Below are 17,500 nucleotides of genomic sequence, written 5' to 3'. Positions count from 1 at the left end.
TTTTGAAATGAGGAGCATGTTAGTGCCGAAGGGAAATGAGTTCATGGAAGACTCAATATCTTGCCTCTTATTTCATGTATGCTTTATAAAGTGACGTCTCAGAATAAAAATGCAAAACACTAACCCCACCCCTACACGAATTCTTTTGTTGACTGCATTGGACTGGAAATCTACCAGACGGTTTACGGACAAACTAGCCGATTCGTTGCAGCTGGATTACTAGTAAGCATGTCGAAAAAACCGACTCGAAATCCTAACTCGTAAAACCAACTCGAAATCCTAACTCGAAAATCCAACTCGAAATCCTAACTCGAAAAACCGACTCGAAATCCTAACTCGAAAATCCAACTCGAAAATCCAACTCGAAATCCAACTCGAAATCCAACTCGAAATCCTAACTCGGTGATTAGTCTGTCTCAGTAAACATTACAATGCGATTTTTAAAGGGGCACGGTCGCGACCCGGTCATGCGCATTAGGTTCGTCGCGCGGAGGTAAAGTTTCTTACTGTCCGCCATATTGGATTTGCGATCATTCGTTGGAATTTGGAACAAGTTGCCGCTTCTTGGACTATTTGACAAAGTTTGATTAGTTTTAGATTTAATTCACTTAGCTCCGAATCTTCTGAAGTATCAGCCAGTAATGGCTGCTCAAGATTGGAATGATTCTAGCCAGGTTAGTATTCGCTTTCATCGATCGCCATTACCCCCGTCATTGATCGTCACCTGCGACAATTCTTTATTTTTTTAGTATTTTTGGAAACGTTATGGAAGTAAACATAAAGGAGACTATGTGCTTTTTTCTTCTTGTAGCAAAATCGTGTCCGCTGTACATGTAAAAGTACTTGCTCGACAAAAAGGACACGGAGTGGAAATCGTGGCTGTCCCTGCAAAACCGAAGGTGTGATATGTGGGCCGCATTGTAAATGTGGCTCTGAGGCGAAGCCCTGTCGAAACAAGGTAATCTATCTGAAACATGTAAACTCTTTTAAGCTGGTTAAGACTTTCGAATCTTTTTTCTGAAAACGTAAGGTTTTACAGACCCAAAGAATTGTGTTTTCAATCTCTTTCCGGCCTCTTACAATGGTTTAAACTGTTTTGAAACATTGTTATTTTTACTTACTGGTTGCTACTTTTTCTAGCAACAAAATGAGGGTACTAGGCCTCAACCACGAAGACAGCCAAGTAACTACAGAGTGGAAAGGGACAGGCCATCTGAGGAGGCTGAGAGGATCAAGGAAAATAGAGATGTGAAGGTGGGTTGAAAGTGAAGGTCTGCATTTGCCTAGATCAGTCATTACCAGCCAAAATGGAGATGAAGTAGAAGGGTGTCTTGTACAGTTTCACAGTATACTTTGGTACACATTGTTTTGTTGTCAAAATATGGAATTAGTGTTGCCAAACTGCTCACTTTATTGAACTTTCCACTCTTTTTGGCAGGATTTTATCAACACATTAGATGACCCAATGGTGCGGAAACTTTGTGTTAGAAGCTTATAACGTGGGGTGGGTAGCATGGACTATATACATGGTCTACTTATTATGGAGGGTGAGGACAGTGACCCAGATGTCTTGAAGCTTTGCATAAGAAATCGAGCTGACATTCGAAATGATCCCGACGATAATAGCACTAGGGCATTTAGAAAGGCCGCCTATCGACAATTTATTCTTGGCCGCTATGGATACTTAGGTAAGGGGAACAGGAAAGTTTGTCCATCCTGTGTTGTAAAAATAATACGTAGGAACTACCCCTCACAGACTGGTGTGTACATGGGTTACAGAGCTGACTAGTTTAAGAGTATTACCACATTAGGCTTGTTATTGTCTCGGATTTTGATTAGCTTAACAATAGGATAGCCTTTATTATTTGTTATGAAAAATAAGATCAACTTCATTTAATCATGCCAGCCTATTCAACAATGTAAAAAAAACAATAGCTGGTTTCCAGTAGGGGCATGAGCTAACTATTAACTATTATAACAAAGTTTCTATATAACGCGCGCTCTCATTGGTTTAAATAGCGTGCTTTATGAGAGTACAAAGCACGGAACAAACGAAAGCTCACGTCATCATCCGCAGAAATGGCAGATGAATTTCTGAATTTTACCTTGGGTATTATTGAAGCTGTCAGTCAAAGGCTTGCTCAGATATTCTGTCAAGTGCTTTGGATGGAAGACCTCAACCGTCGCCCGGTCAAGCAGTTCTTTCAAGCTAAGAAAGTCCTCACGCTGGAGTTCTTCATTTACAAAATTCCCAACAGGTTTTCAGATTCCAGCCGCAAGCAATGAACAGTTTGTTTTCCAGTTGTCATGTCGGAAACGTTCAGGTTTTCATGGGCAACAATTCGGCCGGTTTTCACTGAACTTAATCATTTAGATCCACTTTTTTGCTGTTTTTTACGGACTGAAACCGAACTTTAAGGCACTTGTTTTTCCATAAATTCGAATTTTGTGTGATTTCTGTCAAGCCACTTTCCAGTTGATTGATGTTTTGACAAGCCTTTGTTTCATTAACCAATCAAATAATCTTAAACATTCTTACAAGCGCTCTGATTGGTCCAAAGTAGCGTGCTTTATCAGAGTATAAAGCACTATGCTGACGACATCTCAGTTCGCCACAAGCAGCGCGCGCTTTGAAAATAAAGTAGAATTTTTGAAGAAAATTACTTGTTTTTTATCATAAAACAAATAAAGAAGCCTTGACTGTGTTCTGTTCTGTTGTAAATCACTTTACGAATCGAATCGCACGCCTTCCTGCGTGCTTTACAACAGAACAGAGCACATTCAAGGCTTCTTTATTTGTTAATTACTAAAAATGTACTAAAATTAATGTACTACCAATGATGATTAAAACTATTTGTTCAGTTTGCATTCAAGGCTATAAAAAAGAGAACATGATCAACACGATTTTGCACTTGTTACTGGAATTGTTGTATCATTACTGTCCCTGATCAACAGATTCAGGAAAATGTTCAAAATCGCTCTGAGCAAAATCAGACCCTTTACTTTGTTCTGTCTCGCTACTTTTTTGGACGCGACTCTTCTGCCTCTCAAAAAGTTCTTTCGATGGGGGTGGGGGCTTTTCTGCAATGGTTGGAGCAATAAGTGCAGGGTCGCTTGCATTCAAGGACACATGCCTTGCAACTGCTCCACCATCTTCATTGCGCAAGCGGAAGATCCTGGCTGTCAGCATTGGCATATACTCATAATTCTTCTTTATTTTTACAACTTTGGAATTCCACTCCTTTGTTCTCTGATTGTATTTTCGTGACACTCTCACTTCACCAGCCTTTGTGGTGGCAGACTCCAGTTTTAAATGAAAATTCCAGTCTATGGCTGCCAACTGTTTCCGAGCTTTGTATGCCCTATAACTAAAAACAGAAAAGTGGCAGCTTGAACAATTATAACGGAATTGTCTTGAATTATATACTATGTGTGGTTTGAAGACAATTAAGAAACTCCTGTGACATCCACGTCTCTGTCACTATAACTGCAACACAAGAGAAATTATAGTTTAACAAACTATGCAAAACACTATACAGCTAGCAGTTGTAACTGAAGCATTTTGACAAAAGCAGCATTTTGAAATCAACTTTACATCACGTAAATGCCTAAGTATATGTTAAAAACTTGTAAAATATATTATCCTTCAACTATAGCTTTGTTCTCGTCAAAATCTACTGTTGGACAGGTGTGAAATGTTTCAAACAAGTTTGATTTTATAACATTTTTTCAAATGATGATAAATGCATTTCAGAAAAAACAAAAATACAAATAAAACTGATTTGAATACATAAAATACTAAAACCACAACAGCTATTTCAAATGATACTGCATGTACAACAAGTAAACATGAATTTCACTATGATTGCGCAGATCATATACATGTACTTGTCTTTTAGCTTTTTGGGAAGATAACTTATATAATCATGTGAATCTTATTCCCTAAACTATCTGTGTACAAAAGGCAGCAAATAAATAAAGATGTTATTCATTTCAAATTAAACCCCACAGTTGCCCTGATTTCAAGGCATGAAAGCAATTATTTCCACATTGAAATGTTTGAGAGAAGTGTCAACAATGCAAACATAAACTTGGCTACATGTACATGGATGGGAAAAGACATACTGAATAAGACTAACTTTGAATTATCTAAAACACTCAGGGAGGATGCACTCATATTTCCAGCAGACTGCCCAGTCTGCTTCGCTGGTGTCGAGGTTAAAAGTGGTCCTATTTTGGGAAGAAACAGAAAAGAGATTATATAAAAATTAATTACTTGTGATCATGACACAGCTCGAATGGAACAGTGTACAAGAAATATCGAAAATAAAATTGATATATAAGCAAATAAGATTGTCTATAAAAGTGTGAACAGTTAAATTGAAAGATTATAAGAGCTGCAACGGGGGTGTAAGCTTCCAGAGCCGTATGTAACACGAAGAAAACAAAAGAGAAACAGTTTCTCGCACCTTCAAAATGGCGTCGGCGTTTTGACAAATATTTGTCTTCTGGTCCCTTTCGTTTCCTAACAACCCGTTCATCCTCCTCATTAGCCCTTAAAAATGTCAAAGTATAATTACAAAGGTTAAAATCTTTCAGCATAACACCAAAAATTAAATTCAAGGAGCTGTAAAAAGGCTTAGTACACTTACCTTCCTCGAAACTCCAGGCCAAGAAGGTGAGCAACGAACTCGGAATCGCTCTTATAGCCGCACTTCAGCCGAGCAGAAACCCAAGACGAATACAAAATATTGTCGACCCAGATTCGTCGATGGCCTCTCTACCAGTGTTAAACAGCAGCAGCTTTAGCGGGAGCTCAGCGAGTCTTCAGTGTCTTTGGCAGTTGGTGTATATTCCATAAACTTCAATTTCAGCAATTTCCTTAAAGTTTTCATTCGAAAATAACAGTACAGGAGAATAACGGCAAAATTTGAAACAAAAAAATTTGGATAAAAAATTTTCACCCGACCTCGGCCCCGGCCCCGCGTTTTGGCTACTACCGATTTTGACCCTAGGAATTCGATTGCTTCCAGGAATTTGTCAGTTCTAACGAGTACTCTGATTGGTTTAGCAACAAGAATTAGTCCAAACAAGTTTTCAATTGCTGTCAACCTGTTTTGTTTTTTGTATATGTGCGCCCAAATTCAACTGCGGAATTTGACATCCAAATTTCAAATCATATTCGACATCGAAGTAAATAAGACGAAGGTACCGTGGGAACCAAAGATGCTGATTGGTAGGTTATGTCACGTATCAATTTACTGAGCTTTTTGAATGTCAATCAAACGGGGCATGGAAGTGAGGTTCTCAACGGCCCCTCCACTATTCCGTCGCTCCAAGAGAGAAAAAAACCTCTCGCATCCAGGGTACCATCGGATAAGTTTAAAGTGCCCATAACCCCAAAATATTTTTTTGCTAATATGAATCTTTGCACCTGTTCGAGACGCATTGCTGCTATTTTTTCCTTTTTCTAACAAATCCTGCCATTTTATAGGATTCGAAAGTTGCGAAAATCCAAACATCTTTTGTTCACGACCGAGTCAGAAGGAGAGTGGGTGTATTCCTGTTTTTTCGTCACAATCTACTTTACATGCATTTTTACAAAGAGTTAATGCAATGTAAATCAGTTTTCGAATAAGATTAAATTTAGTTAAACATCTAATGATAAAAAAGAGCGAAAGAAACTTTACACAACGTTTCGATGACTCCATGTCATCATTTTCAAGTGAAAAGAAAATAAAATTTGATAACTTAATATATATATACCGTGCGAGGTGATAAAACGTAAAAGTGTGCATGTAAATAGTGACAAATTTAGATAAATAGTTTTTCGCGTATGGAGTCTGATTGTGTGTTCAAGCATGGCCTGTTCTTCTTTATGAATAACATTTCATAAATCAGACAGTCCAGTTTTCGGTTACACTTCTTTAAAACGGAAAAATTGTTGGAAAGGTCGCCGATGGTTTCAAGAGCGTGGTCGTTCTTTAAGTGCTTGCCGATCGCTGAATAACGGTGCTCGTCAATACGTTTGTGTAAATGTCGGCTAGTGTAGCCGATATACTCTGCATCACACAGATCACATTTATAATTATACACAACGCATTGTTGGCTAATTATAGGTGGTTTGGGCTCACACATCTTGAGGTCTTCACATATTTTGCGACTCTTGAACACAGGTTGAAGAGTGTGATCGATTTTGCTGCTTAGATCTGATAATTGCCTTTTCACTGCGCCAGCTGACTTTTGGTCTTTAAAAGGCAAAACCACTCGGTGAACAGCAATTTCATTGGTGGATAATTGAGCTTGCTCTCCAGGGTTTTCAGACCTCACTGAGGTGAAAAAGTGAGAGATAGTGGACTTGATGAGGCTGTCGGGGTACTTTAGGTTAGTAAACATCACCTTGAGATGATCACATTCAGATTTCAAAGACTCCCATGTGGACGACAGGTGGAACGCACGATTTAACATGGCCTTGAGTAGCGATTTCTTGTACCTTTTATCGACATGGCTTTGGTGGTGAAGCAGTAGGCCAGTGTAAGTTGGTTTACGATAAACACTAGTTTCCAGTTTGCAGCCCTTTTTGAGGACTTCCAAACCGATAAATGGTAACCTGTTATCAGACTCTAGTTCCATGGTGAAATTTATGGATGGATGACAACTATTAAGCGTTGATAAGAAATCCTCTGCTGCTGGTACATTTTTCATCGTAGCAAACGTGTCGTCCACGTACCTTCTGTAAAATTCAGGGAGCTTGTTGTCTTGATCTAGTTTCTCCTCGATAGAACAGAGAAATGCGTTTGCCATGAGTGGACCCAAAGGGGAGCCCATTGCCACGCCGTCGATCTGTTCATAAAGTTTACCATCAAACTGGAATAGTTGATTCATAGTTGCAACTTCTAGAAGTTGAACCAGGTCAGGCTTTGTAATGTTCAGATTGTGTGTAACATTATCCCAGTTGTCAACAAACGCCTTCTCAGCGATGACTTCGATAGTTTCTTGAAGCGGTACATTAGTGAACAGGGACGTGACGTCAAAGGATACCAGAATGTCATCTCCGTCGATGACTAGGTTTTGAATCTCTTCAGCAAAAGAGAAAGTATCCGATATTTTATAGCGATTGACTGACAGGGGCTTCAGCTTCTCATCGAGCCACTTGGCGAGGGCATAGTTGTAGGTACCGGTGGCAGATAGGATAGGTCTCATTGGTAGTTTCTCTTTGTGTGTCTTTTGTGTGTCCTCGCACGGTATACATTAAGTTATCAAATTTTCTTTTCTTTTCACTTGAAAATGATGACATGGAGTCATCGAAGCGTTGTGTAAAGTTTCTTTCGCTCTTTTTTATCATTAGATGTAAATCAGTTTGTGACGTAAAAACAGGAATAGACCCACTCCCCTTCTAACTCGGTCGTGAACAAAAGATGCTTGGATTTTCGCAACTTTCGAAGCCTCTAAAATGGCCGGATTTGTTAGAAAAAGGAAAAATTACGGGGATTCGTTTCGAACAGGTGCAAAGATTCGTTTTAGCGAAAAAAATATTTTGGGGCTATGGGCTCTTTAATATTGCCCATCCGAGATATCCAGCCGGCAGCTCTGAAGAAAATGTAGCGAAGCGACCAAAGCTTGGATGGCAGCAGCTAGAAAGACTTTTTACCGTTGTATGTCCTTCATAGTTATTAATTATTCCGTTCACATTTTGACATGTGCTGTAGAAGACACCGCCTTTTAGTTTTCAAGTTAACAAACATTTTGAGCGCTGTAAGTTCGTAAGTTCGCAATAAGATTAATTTGTGTCTTGGAGTTTGACGCATGCCAATAGACCCTTTTCATAATGGCGGCCCAATAAAATATTGTTTTGTTTTAATGCTAATTAGCTTCCCTACCCTCGTTGCAATGGGCAAAATTCGAAAGAATATGTTACCCAAAATGAGGCCAGTAGGTGCAATTAAGATAAATACAATAGGATATTAAATCAGTCGCCATTTATGAAAGTGGTCTATCATTCGTAGCAGTTGACCGTTCCGCTTAACTTCAACTAGTTTTCTTTCCCGCGCGCCGGATTTACCTCAGAGATATAATAAATATCTTTATAACCTCGTTTTCTCGGTCCGTACTGTAAGTTACGGATCAACGGGAAAAAACTCGGTCCTTAACTTACAGTTCGGACCTCGAACTCGGTTAGTAAGAGGTGTTTACTCCGTACAATACAACTGGTGTAAAAATGCAAAGAACCAATTAGCGGGATGGGGAGCGAGACCTGAAGCGCAAAGGCGACCATGCTAGAAATAAACCCCGGAAGACAGTTCATTTTAAGATTTAGAAATTTCAACAGAATTTTCTATATCAATGATGCCTTGGGCATGATAAAGGAACGATCTAACCTTACTCTAAAACTTCGAAATGTTGGGATCCTGCTTAACTTAATCAAGTAAACAATTCCATTTGTTAACAATGCCAATAAAATGTAAATTCCTAACAATGCAAGTTCTACCGTGACTATAAAAGTCATGTGCTAAATTCAATGGAACATTATGATGTAAGCTATAATCTTCATTAAAATATCTACGGAAAACAATTTAATATAAAGGGTGTAAACTGCAGCTTGCAGGTTGCAGGTTAGAATTGCAGGTCATTGTTTCACCATAGCTGAAACAACTTAAACCTTTACTAATGCTAACATAAGTCCTAAACACTATGCTTTAAATAAAGTTTAAGCCTGAGGTTAGCATTTCTGTAAAGGTTTCGGTTTTTTCAGCTATGGTAAAACAATACCTACAGCCTGCACTTTACACCCTCCGTTTTAATTATGACGGTTCCCAAAAATCTCGTCTCGCCAAGCTTCTTTATTGCAGCATCAAAATTATTATAGTGGATGATTTATGAAAAAGCAACCAAAAATACATTTATCTTCAAGTTGCTTTTTCTACCTCTTCAATTTCTTCTCGATTATCACAAAGAGACACCAGTATATTAGTATATTAGTAATTACTAATTATAATTATTCCTGTAACAACTATTCAATTAATTTAAGGAAATGCACTTTCAACAATTGCACTGCGGGTTTTGGGCACTACGTAATTTGTTCCATTGTGTCATGGGTTTTATTTTGTGCGTAATCGTAATAAATGTTTCTGAGTTATAAAAGAAACAACAAGAAGCAAACAGCCAAGATACCCTCGAGAAAGAAAGTACAAAAACAATTGAATTAATTAATTAATGCGGCATAACTAACAAAACGGTAAACTAACGCCGATATCAATTCATTATCAAATATGCATAAATGATCGCCCAGGAGGAGTATTCCGCAGTTTTCCGTGGTGATAAGGGAACCTTCTTTAAAAGCAAAGGGACGTGTTCGCTCAAGGCATTAAGAACATGTATATAAATGAATTTAACAGTAGTTTTTTTTTCAATAGGCCATTTCAAATTGCAAGTTCATGTCTGCCTTAAGTGCGAAGTTTTTGTGATGGTAATTAGTTCTAGTTTACATATGAATGAAAACTAATTTTTATATAGAAAAATTTTGCACTTTGTCTCGCTTTGAGGAGGAGGCAGAAATGGTTTAAGTATGGCACCGCACTATTTCGTGCATTTCGTGAGTCGTCCTCTTTGTGGGGACAAGGCATGGGTAACCCAGAGGCTCTGTATTTGAAACTGGGCGATAGTTCGAGAAGTTAAGGGCTATAATATAGTGGCCAGAAAGACATTACACAATCCTACCATCGTTCGCAGTTGACATTTTAAAGATGATATCTTACTAATACCGTTTTAATATAGGATTATTCTTGATATATTTGCATCGAACCGTAATACGCTTCTTCGGAGTGAAAATTTCCAAAGCTAATACCTGTTTCATTTTTTATCCGACAGCGAATGGATGAATGAATGAAACCTTGATTTAACGAGAGTATACACGTCATAGTGATAAAACACTCAAAATAACCCTCATGCCCAACGTGTTCCAAAATAAAATGCGTTTTTCCAAAATTGCTTTTTTTCGATGAATACCTGAAGACTGCTTCGGATTTTGAATTGATCCAGTGTCAAACTTTGTAAACTCAACAACAAGTACACTCTCTTGGTTAAAAACGAGTTTATTTCACCGACACGTCTTAGGGTGAAGTGTTAAACGAATGTGGGGGCAATGCAAAAACTCAGCACCTTATCCCAAGAATAAATTTGTACTATTGACCTCCTTTGGTTAAGAATCTAATGACGGTCGCAAAAATTCTGCATGTTACCCCAAGAACATATTTGGTGTACTTGACTTTGTTTGGTTCCAAAACTAATCATGGGCGCAAAAATTCTGCGCCTTTCCCCAAGAATGAATTTGGTCCTATTGACCTCCTTTTGTACTGAAACTACTCATGGGCGCAAAACTTCTGCACCTTGCCCCAAGATAGAATTTAGTGTAGTTGACCTCCTTTTGTTCTGTAACTTATCAGGGGCGCAAAAATTCTGTGCTTTGCTTTAAGAATTAATTTGGTGTGGACCCCCTTTAATTCTGCATCAAATGACAGATGCAAGATTTTTGCACCCTGATTCAAGAATGAATTTGGTGCTATTGACCTCCTCTGGTTCTGAAAGTAATGACGGGCACAAAACTACTGTGCCTTGCCTCAGGACTAAACTTAATTTAGTGTAACTGACCTCCTTTCATTTCTGAAAGTATTGATATGTGCAATAATTCTTCACAATGCTTTAGAGATCTGGCGACCAAAAATAATATTTACCAATACGTACAATAGTAATAGCAATATAAGAGAACAATATCCAACTGCTGTAGTTTGATTAGGGTTACCCTGTTCAAAATTGGTGACTAAAAATAATTTTTTTGTCTCGTGCAACAATAATTTGTTTGCAACAAATGGTATAAATATACTTAGCATGTTATTTGAAGAAATTATAGTCACTGAAGACATGGCACTGATCTCCACAACTAAGGTAATGTTCTCTTCATTGCTGGTGCTCTATGGCAATTTAAAATAATAACAACAGGCCCCAGTTTGCAGGGTGGATAGCGATAAATCACTATCCGGTGGACAACTCAATTGGTTTTGCCAGTGTTTATTCGCTGGATAGTGATTAACCGATGGATAGCGTTATCCACCTTTTGAATAACCGAGGCCAGGATGTTTAATTAAAACAATATATGTCATGTATGTAGGAAACGTTACATTCTGTGACATCTTACATGAAACCAAACACGCTGCCACAAATGAATTGCGCTTAACGAGAGCAGTAGAAATGACATGAGAAACCGGAGTACCTGGGGAAAATATAAATAGCAAAGAAAATTTACAATTTTTAGTGTCCATCCTCTTCACGACGTTTTAAAGACGCATACTAATCTTATCAACTAGGTGTCTTCTTGTTGTGTGTTGAAATTTCATTGCTTTTGACAGCTCAAATTGCTATAGAGGATGATAACTCTCCTTCGGAAGTATCTCCGTCCACGGCTCCCGAGATCTTGAAAGGTTAAGAGGACCCCATCTTCCTCGGTAACTTCTTTCCGATCCTGTAATGGCTCTTTTACTTTAAGTCCTTATCCATTACTTCCTCGATAAGTCCGATAACGCCAATGACGTACAGGTTCGTTGTCCCAGTTCGACAAATACTAGACCGCCAAAAACGTATTCACGCAAAGCCCTTCCAAGAAACTTTCAGTGTTCTCTTTCTCTTGGCGCAACAGAGAAGCAACAGCGAAATAAAAAAAGGGTTTCAATCGCAGTTTCCCAGATTTCGCTCGCCAAATGGTCAGCAAAAATTTGATTGGGGACTGTGAACCGTGGACCAGGAACTGTGGACTGAAAAAAGAAAGACACCGTGTAATGGAACCCATCGTAAAAACTAAAATCTGATTACAGAGTTCGTGCTAATCAAATAATTAAATTATACTTGATCTACGTGGGAAAGAAAGTTATGTTGTTTCAGTGTTGTTACACAAGGTGGCCATATAGACGAAGACAACGACGACTTGTAACCGAGCAGGTAAAGACATATTAGGAAGGGAGTGTTTAACTTTAATAGTTCTTTCCTTATTTATTTTTTCCCCCATTTGCTATGCCCACATGATTGCCTGGATCCGTTGATATTTAGTAATGTCGCGAAACTCGAATATTTGATGGCCGGAAACAACAATCAAATATCATCAGGTTTTTTTAGAGCTGAAAATCACTTAAACTTGTATTGCGTCTTTGCAAGACTATCATCTACAGTGAGTCTACTCTAAACATCCAACGAATGCAATGCCAGCTAACTGGCGAGCGTGAGTCAAGCAGTCGAGTCAAGTTATATAATGACGGACTGAAAAAAACTCCCAGTGGCTAAAATGTTTGTTCTTCCTATAATTTCCGCTCAGCCATTGGTTGAGGTCACACTTGAGCTTTTTTTACCATAGTAAACGAAAGTTTACCATGGTAAATGGGTTTTTCAATGTGACCGGCCTTTCTCACTTTACCATGGTAAACGCAATTCTAGTCTGTTGCGTTAGCAACGGCGGTCGGATGAAAGCAAAGTTTACTATAGTAAAACCATCTGAAAAAGCATGGTTTATCTAGCGTTCATCTAAACTTTGTTTATTTAGGTGACATCTTGTCATGATTTTGAGAAGCATTTCGTGACTTTGCTGAATTTGTGTGCGCCCACTATATACATGTGCTTTCTATCTCCTTCCCTCACAATCTTTTAACTATCAGTCAGTTCTAGTGGATTTTTGCGTCTTTGGAACGATCTTTGCAATGTCCGACAACTTTTCACGCAATTCGCGGTAAGTAATTTTCATTTTAATCTTTTGAAGTACAACTATAATTTTGTAATCTCTTAATTCTGGTCGTGAGAAGAGCATTGGTGAGATCACATTGCCTCCTTTCAAAAACAAGGTAAAGAGCCAGAAATCTAAATCTATGAGCTTTACGGATTGCAACGATAAGAAACAAAAGAGCCACAATCGAAGCTACAACACGTTCACGATCCATGGCGCAGTCACGAAATATATTAAGTTGTTGTGTTAAAGACTCACGCGACGGAACTTGAAAAATTCCTCTCTGTCATCAACTCGACATTTGAGTAGCACTCTTGTGACAAGGAAACGTCTGGGAAATGTAAAAGTCAGCTTATGCGTTTTACCATTGTAAACTTTGTTTACCTTTTTTATACCATAGTTAAGGGTTTTTACCTTAGTAAACTGCTAAGTGTGACCTCGGAAAAACTTTAATTTTGAATAAAAGATAAGGAAGAATTCCATGGTGTGAATTAATTTTGAGCACACGCGAGCGAAAAAAAATTGTCTGGTTTGTAATAAACTGAGATTAGGCCCAATTTTATTTTCATATTATAATTTGGACATGCTACTCTCGCCTTTCGATACTGTGCCCTTCACCCTCGATAATGAATTAATACACAGTAAGAGAATCAGAGCGGCATGTTTAAGCTTGGCAGCGCGAATTTTTAACGAGATAAGCTTCTTCACGACAAGTTTCGTGGGTGCGTTCTGCATTGAATTTGTTTTCTGCACGCAATTCAATCCTCGCGTGATCAAATATGCGGCAACTCCTGTCCGTGTGATTGACGAATCAAATGGATGTCTGCTAAACGTTTTATGATTGTCGTTTAACAATTCTAAAAGTTACCTTGCTGTAAACTCTACTAAATAGGCAACGTCGGGCTCCTTGGTGTAAGATTTTGTAAAAAAAAAAAAAAGATATATAGCCATGGTGCCGGAGTGTACGATAGGAGCTGCAAACACAACTATCAACGTTACAGATCAGGATTACATATCGATGTAATGGTATCCGAGGTTAATTGTATTATATCCGGTGGATATTTTCTCTGTGTTTATCAGATCTACACCTGCTTATACTACTTCACGAAACTGAGGAAAAGCCGAACACGTTCGATTGAGTTGAAAGGGCCGGGGATACGGGTACATAAAGGGCCAGGTAGGATGTGGCCTGCATGGTTGGCGATTCCCCCGCTGCTATTCCCTTCGAACGCCTGCTACACGGACTAGGTTGGATGAAAAAAAAAAGGACAATCTGGGCTATCAATCGGATAATTGGTGAAAACGGAATGCTGTATTCAAAAGTCCTAGCTGCCGGTTATAAGGTAACTTAAAAATACACGATGGACTTCGTATGCTCAGACAAGTTTTTTAGTGAATAAAGAAAGCAAAATATGTCAACTTATATCTAGTTAATTTCTTAGATAATCTACTGCTTACTGCTACATTCTAATTCACGTTATCGTCTGCCAAACTGCTCATAGTTACATCGAAGACCTGGAATTATACGCATAGTTAAAAAATAATAATGAAAATAAAATATGAAACACGATTTTAATATTATATGCAAAGTCTGCCTACTCGGCAATGATGATGCAAATTATCTCATATGCAGGGTTAAAATAGCCTGTGGACAGGAGCGGGGCAGCTGTAGCGCAGTGACAGGCAAGTGTTGATCCCATATCGTGGGGCTTGCGTTTGATAGAATCTATGAGCACGCGGGAAAAACCGTTGATATTTAAATTACAAACTACTCCAGATTTGGTTCGTTTCTGAATCATTCAACAACCTCAACGTCTGAAAAAAGATCCCACTGGAAGAAAGCTATTTCAAGGCACTTAATTGAACACCGCCACTAATAATGTCAACTACCACAGGGAGCCCACACAATCTGTTTGTGTAGCTGATTGTTATTTTATAGTAAATGTTCTGGATTTACCGTTTGCTTCACCTATAGCGATATATCGTTAATTATGTATGTAAATCAATGATAAATAAACGTTGAATTACCTTACCTGTGGTTTATAGTCGTCCTTTTACCTCAAAAGCGGTTTTTTGAGCGACTTTGAATGAATTTGAGTTCGCCGTTGACTGGAACAGTTTTAAAAATCATTTCTAGCAACCGTCCAAACGTCAAGAACAACGGTGGAACATCGTAAGAAACGCTTGAAAGTACTGGTGAAATGAAACTGGGGATGAAATTTTACCTGTGTCTTAAGTTTTTAACGAAAGGGTGATAAGTTGTATTGTTTGCACTTTAACTTACAGGGCCCGGTTGCTCGAAGCGTGGTTAGCGCTAACCGTTGGTTAAGAGGTATCAAAACCTATAGGTGTCCATGGTATTTAACGCTGGTTAGCGCTAACCATGCTTCGAGCAACTCGGGCCAGGATGACAATTTCGTTAAAGTTGTGGAGCCTCAGCTGGGTCCCTCAGTGGGCACTCTTTACTTTGGACACAGTGGTAATCACTACGTCTCATTGAAGCCCAAGCAAATGGTACATTTGGTTACTTTCATGTGCTATATATAATGTAAACAGGTGTGCCTGGGTTCATTTCAGAACTGGGTACATGTTCAGATTAGTCCTGTAATATACGATTTCTGACAAACAATTAACCAGTTAGGCTAACATGAAGCTCTGTTTACATTTCAGACCGGTTTTTGTGCTGATAGTCGGTCACTGGGTTATGTTCAGGACATTTGTAAGTATACAGTTACAGTAGAGCTGAGTTACTCAACCTTTTCAAATTTGTTTCAGGCGTCAAGCTATGCAACGGCAGTGAAATCTTCAAGGGGAAATTCTGAGCAACGTACATGTAGCTTTCCCCCTACAATCAAACGGGAAGAAAGCACTCAAGAAACTAAAAAGTGCTCCAGTGAAACTTTCAAAGCCAAAAGGACAACGACAAGAAAGGTACGATTTTAAGGGTAGCTGCTAATTAAAATTACATATTCTTCTTGGTTCTGATCGACATTAGCGGTATACACACAGTCGCTGAAAAGATCATTCTGTTGTGTCTAATTTCAGATCAAGGGAGGGAAAAATCAAGAGATGGAATGGTGGGAATCTGCAGAAGAATACAACCCTGGAATGAGTTTATGGCGAGGAAGAAAAATCTCCGATGACGCATCTTGTGAATCAGATATTGAAATAATTGAAGAAAAGGCAGCTCCAAAAGACAAGTCAATAAAGGTATGTAGGAGAAATTTGTTCACGTGTTTAGCTGTGCTCGTAAACGATGTGAATCCGTAATGACGCTCACAAAACAGCAGTTCAATGATTTGTTGTTTCTCGTGTTATGCGACTTAATATTTTTGCATGAACACTCCTCGTCCAAAGGCTACTTCGTACACAATTTTCCTTCCACGACACCTTAAACGCTGTCGACCCTAAGATCACATTTACCATTGAAGAAGAGAACAATGGACAAATTGCCTTCCTTGACACCTTAGTGTCAAGAAAAAATGGTGTTGCTGTCATTGACGTTTATCGAAAACCAACCCACACTGATAGATATCTAGACTTCTCCTCACATCATGAGAGAAAACACAAAATCAGCACGGCCTCTACCTTGTTATTCCGTGCGTCTAATCTCCCAAGCACTAACGAAGGAAAATCACGCGAGACCAACTATGTCACAGATGCACTAAAAGCCAATGGCTACCCGTCCTCAGTCATCTCTTATATTTCCAAAAATAGAAAGAAGCCACCATCACCAACTGTTCCATCACCAGAAGAATTAGTAGCAATGTTCTTTAGTTGGGTTGACCCACAGAATACACCCCATGGATTTGCGTGCCTTCCATATATTAGCGGCTTGACAGAGCCCCTCATGAGATTATTACGCAAACATGAAATTCGAGTCGTCACCAAACCACTTAAAACCCTTCAGCAAGAATTCCCATCCCCAAAAACAAGACAGCCCTTGGACCAACAATGCAATGTTGTTTACAAAATTCCGTGCTCGGACTGTCCGTGGAGTTACATTGGCGAAACTGGAAGATGCTTTTTAACGCGGAAAAAAGAACATCAAAGAAACCTAAAAAATTTCGCGAAAGGGTCAAACATTGCCAGCCATGCATGGAAGAATGACCACTCTATTGACTTTAATAATGCATGCGTGATTGACAAAGGCAACTACCGTGTTAGAAAAACCCTGGAATCCTGGCATACCGCAAAAACTGTTAACGCGGACAATAATTCTAAACCGTTACCGAGACAATACTCTATTTTATTGTAATTTTTTCTAGATCATTCTTATTCATATTTTAGTTCTCACCCGCATCGAATTTTTACACCCCTTTTCGTATATATTTTGATTCGTGCTTCTTATATTTCATTCGTTAAAGGCTATAGATAGATAGCCGAAAGCTTATAATTTTTAACCAATTTTTAACCAGAGAACGTCTTTCAGATTCAAAAATCAAATTGTCCCTGTGTTATAATACTTTGTGCGGACAAATCACTCGAGATGACTCTATAGCCAGACGATACAGAACTGCAACACTTTACCTATACAGCCCTTTCCTTTGTTGGATTTAGAAATGCAAGCTGGAAATTACCACGGCAGTTGCGGATACCAGTGTGGTTGAAATAAGCTCCGACGATGACATGGAGGTCGATTCGCCCCTGAAGCACCCTACTAAGAAGAGAGAGCGTATTTCATCTGTAAGTGATTGTATAGTGACTGAACACGAACAATGCGACTGTCCCAATGCTCCT

General features: G+C 38.8%; 3 protein-coding genes across 4 annotated transcripts in view; 2 read left to right on the top strand and 1 right to left on the bottom strand.

Annotated features, from left to right (window-relative positions):
• The first annotated feature begins 618 nt into the window (after positions 1 to 618).
• On the top strand, positions 619 to 2,628 carry LOC138041051 (uncharacterized). The gene is made up of 4 exons (XM_068886829.1): positions 619 to 674; positions 812 to 958; positions 1,141 to 1,254; positions 1,439 to 2,628. Exons 1-4 carry the CDS (start codon positions 642 to 644, stop codon positions 1,496 to 1,498), a joined length of 354 nt encoding a protein of 117 aa, XP_068742930.1. The 5' UTR covers positions 619 to 641; the 3' UTR covers positions 1,499 to 2,628.
• Positions 2,629 to 5,814: 3,186 nt separating this feature from the next.
• Positions 5,815 to 7,203, bottom strand: LOC138041699 (uncharacterized). The gene has a single exon (XM_068887440.1). The coding sequence runs from the start codon at positions 7,201 to 7,203 to the stop codon at positions 5,815 to 5,817; it is 1,389 nt and encodes a 462-aa protein (XP_068743541.1).
• A 5,361-nt stretch (positions 7,204 to 12,564) lies between these two features.
• LOC138041049 (uncharacterized) overlaps positions 12,565 to 17,500 on the top strand; it is a 6,776-nt gene continuing 1,840 nt past the window's right edge. The window contains exons 1-4 of one of the 2 annotated variants that reach the window (XM_068886827.1): positions 12,565 to 12,766; positions 15,536 to 15,691; positions 15,806 to 15,970; positions 17,321 to 17,446. In XM_068886827.1, the coding sequence (XP_068742928.1) occupies positions 15,830 to 15,970; positions 17,321 to 17,446 (267 nt within the window). In that variant the 5' untranslated portion in view covers positions 12,565 to 12,766; positions 15,536 to 15,691; positions 15,806 to 15,829. Of the gene's footprint in view, positions 12,767 to 14,510; positions 15,692 to 15,805; positions 15,971 to 17,320; positions 17,447 to 17,500 lie in introns of those variants that run through there. The other variant, XM_068886828.1, reaches the window with a different exon arrangement.

This window comes from Montipora capricornis, chromosome 3 (assembly GCF_036669925.1).
Source record: "Montipora capricornis isolate CH-2021 chromosome 3, ASM3666992v2, whole genome shotgun sequence".
Lineage (NCBI taxonomy): Eukaryota > Metazoa > Cnidaria > Anthozoa > Scleractinia > Acroporidae > Montipora > Montipora capricornis.
This window is presented reverse-complemented; position numbering and strand designations above follow the sequence as displayed.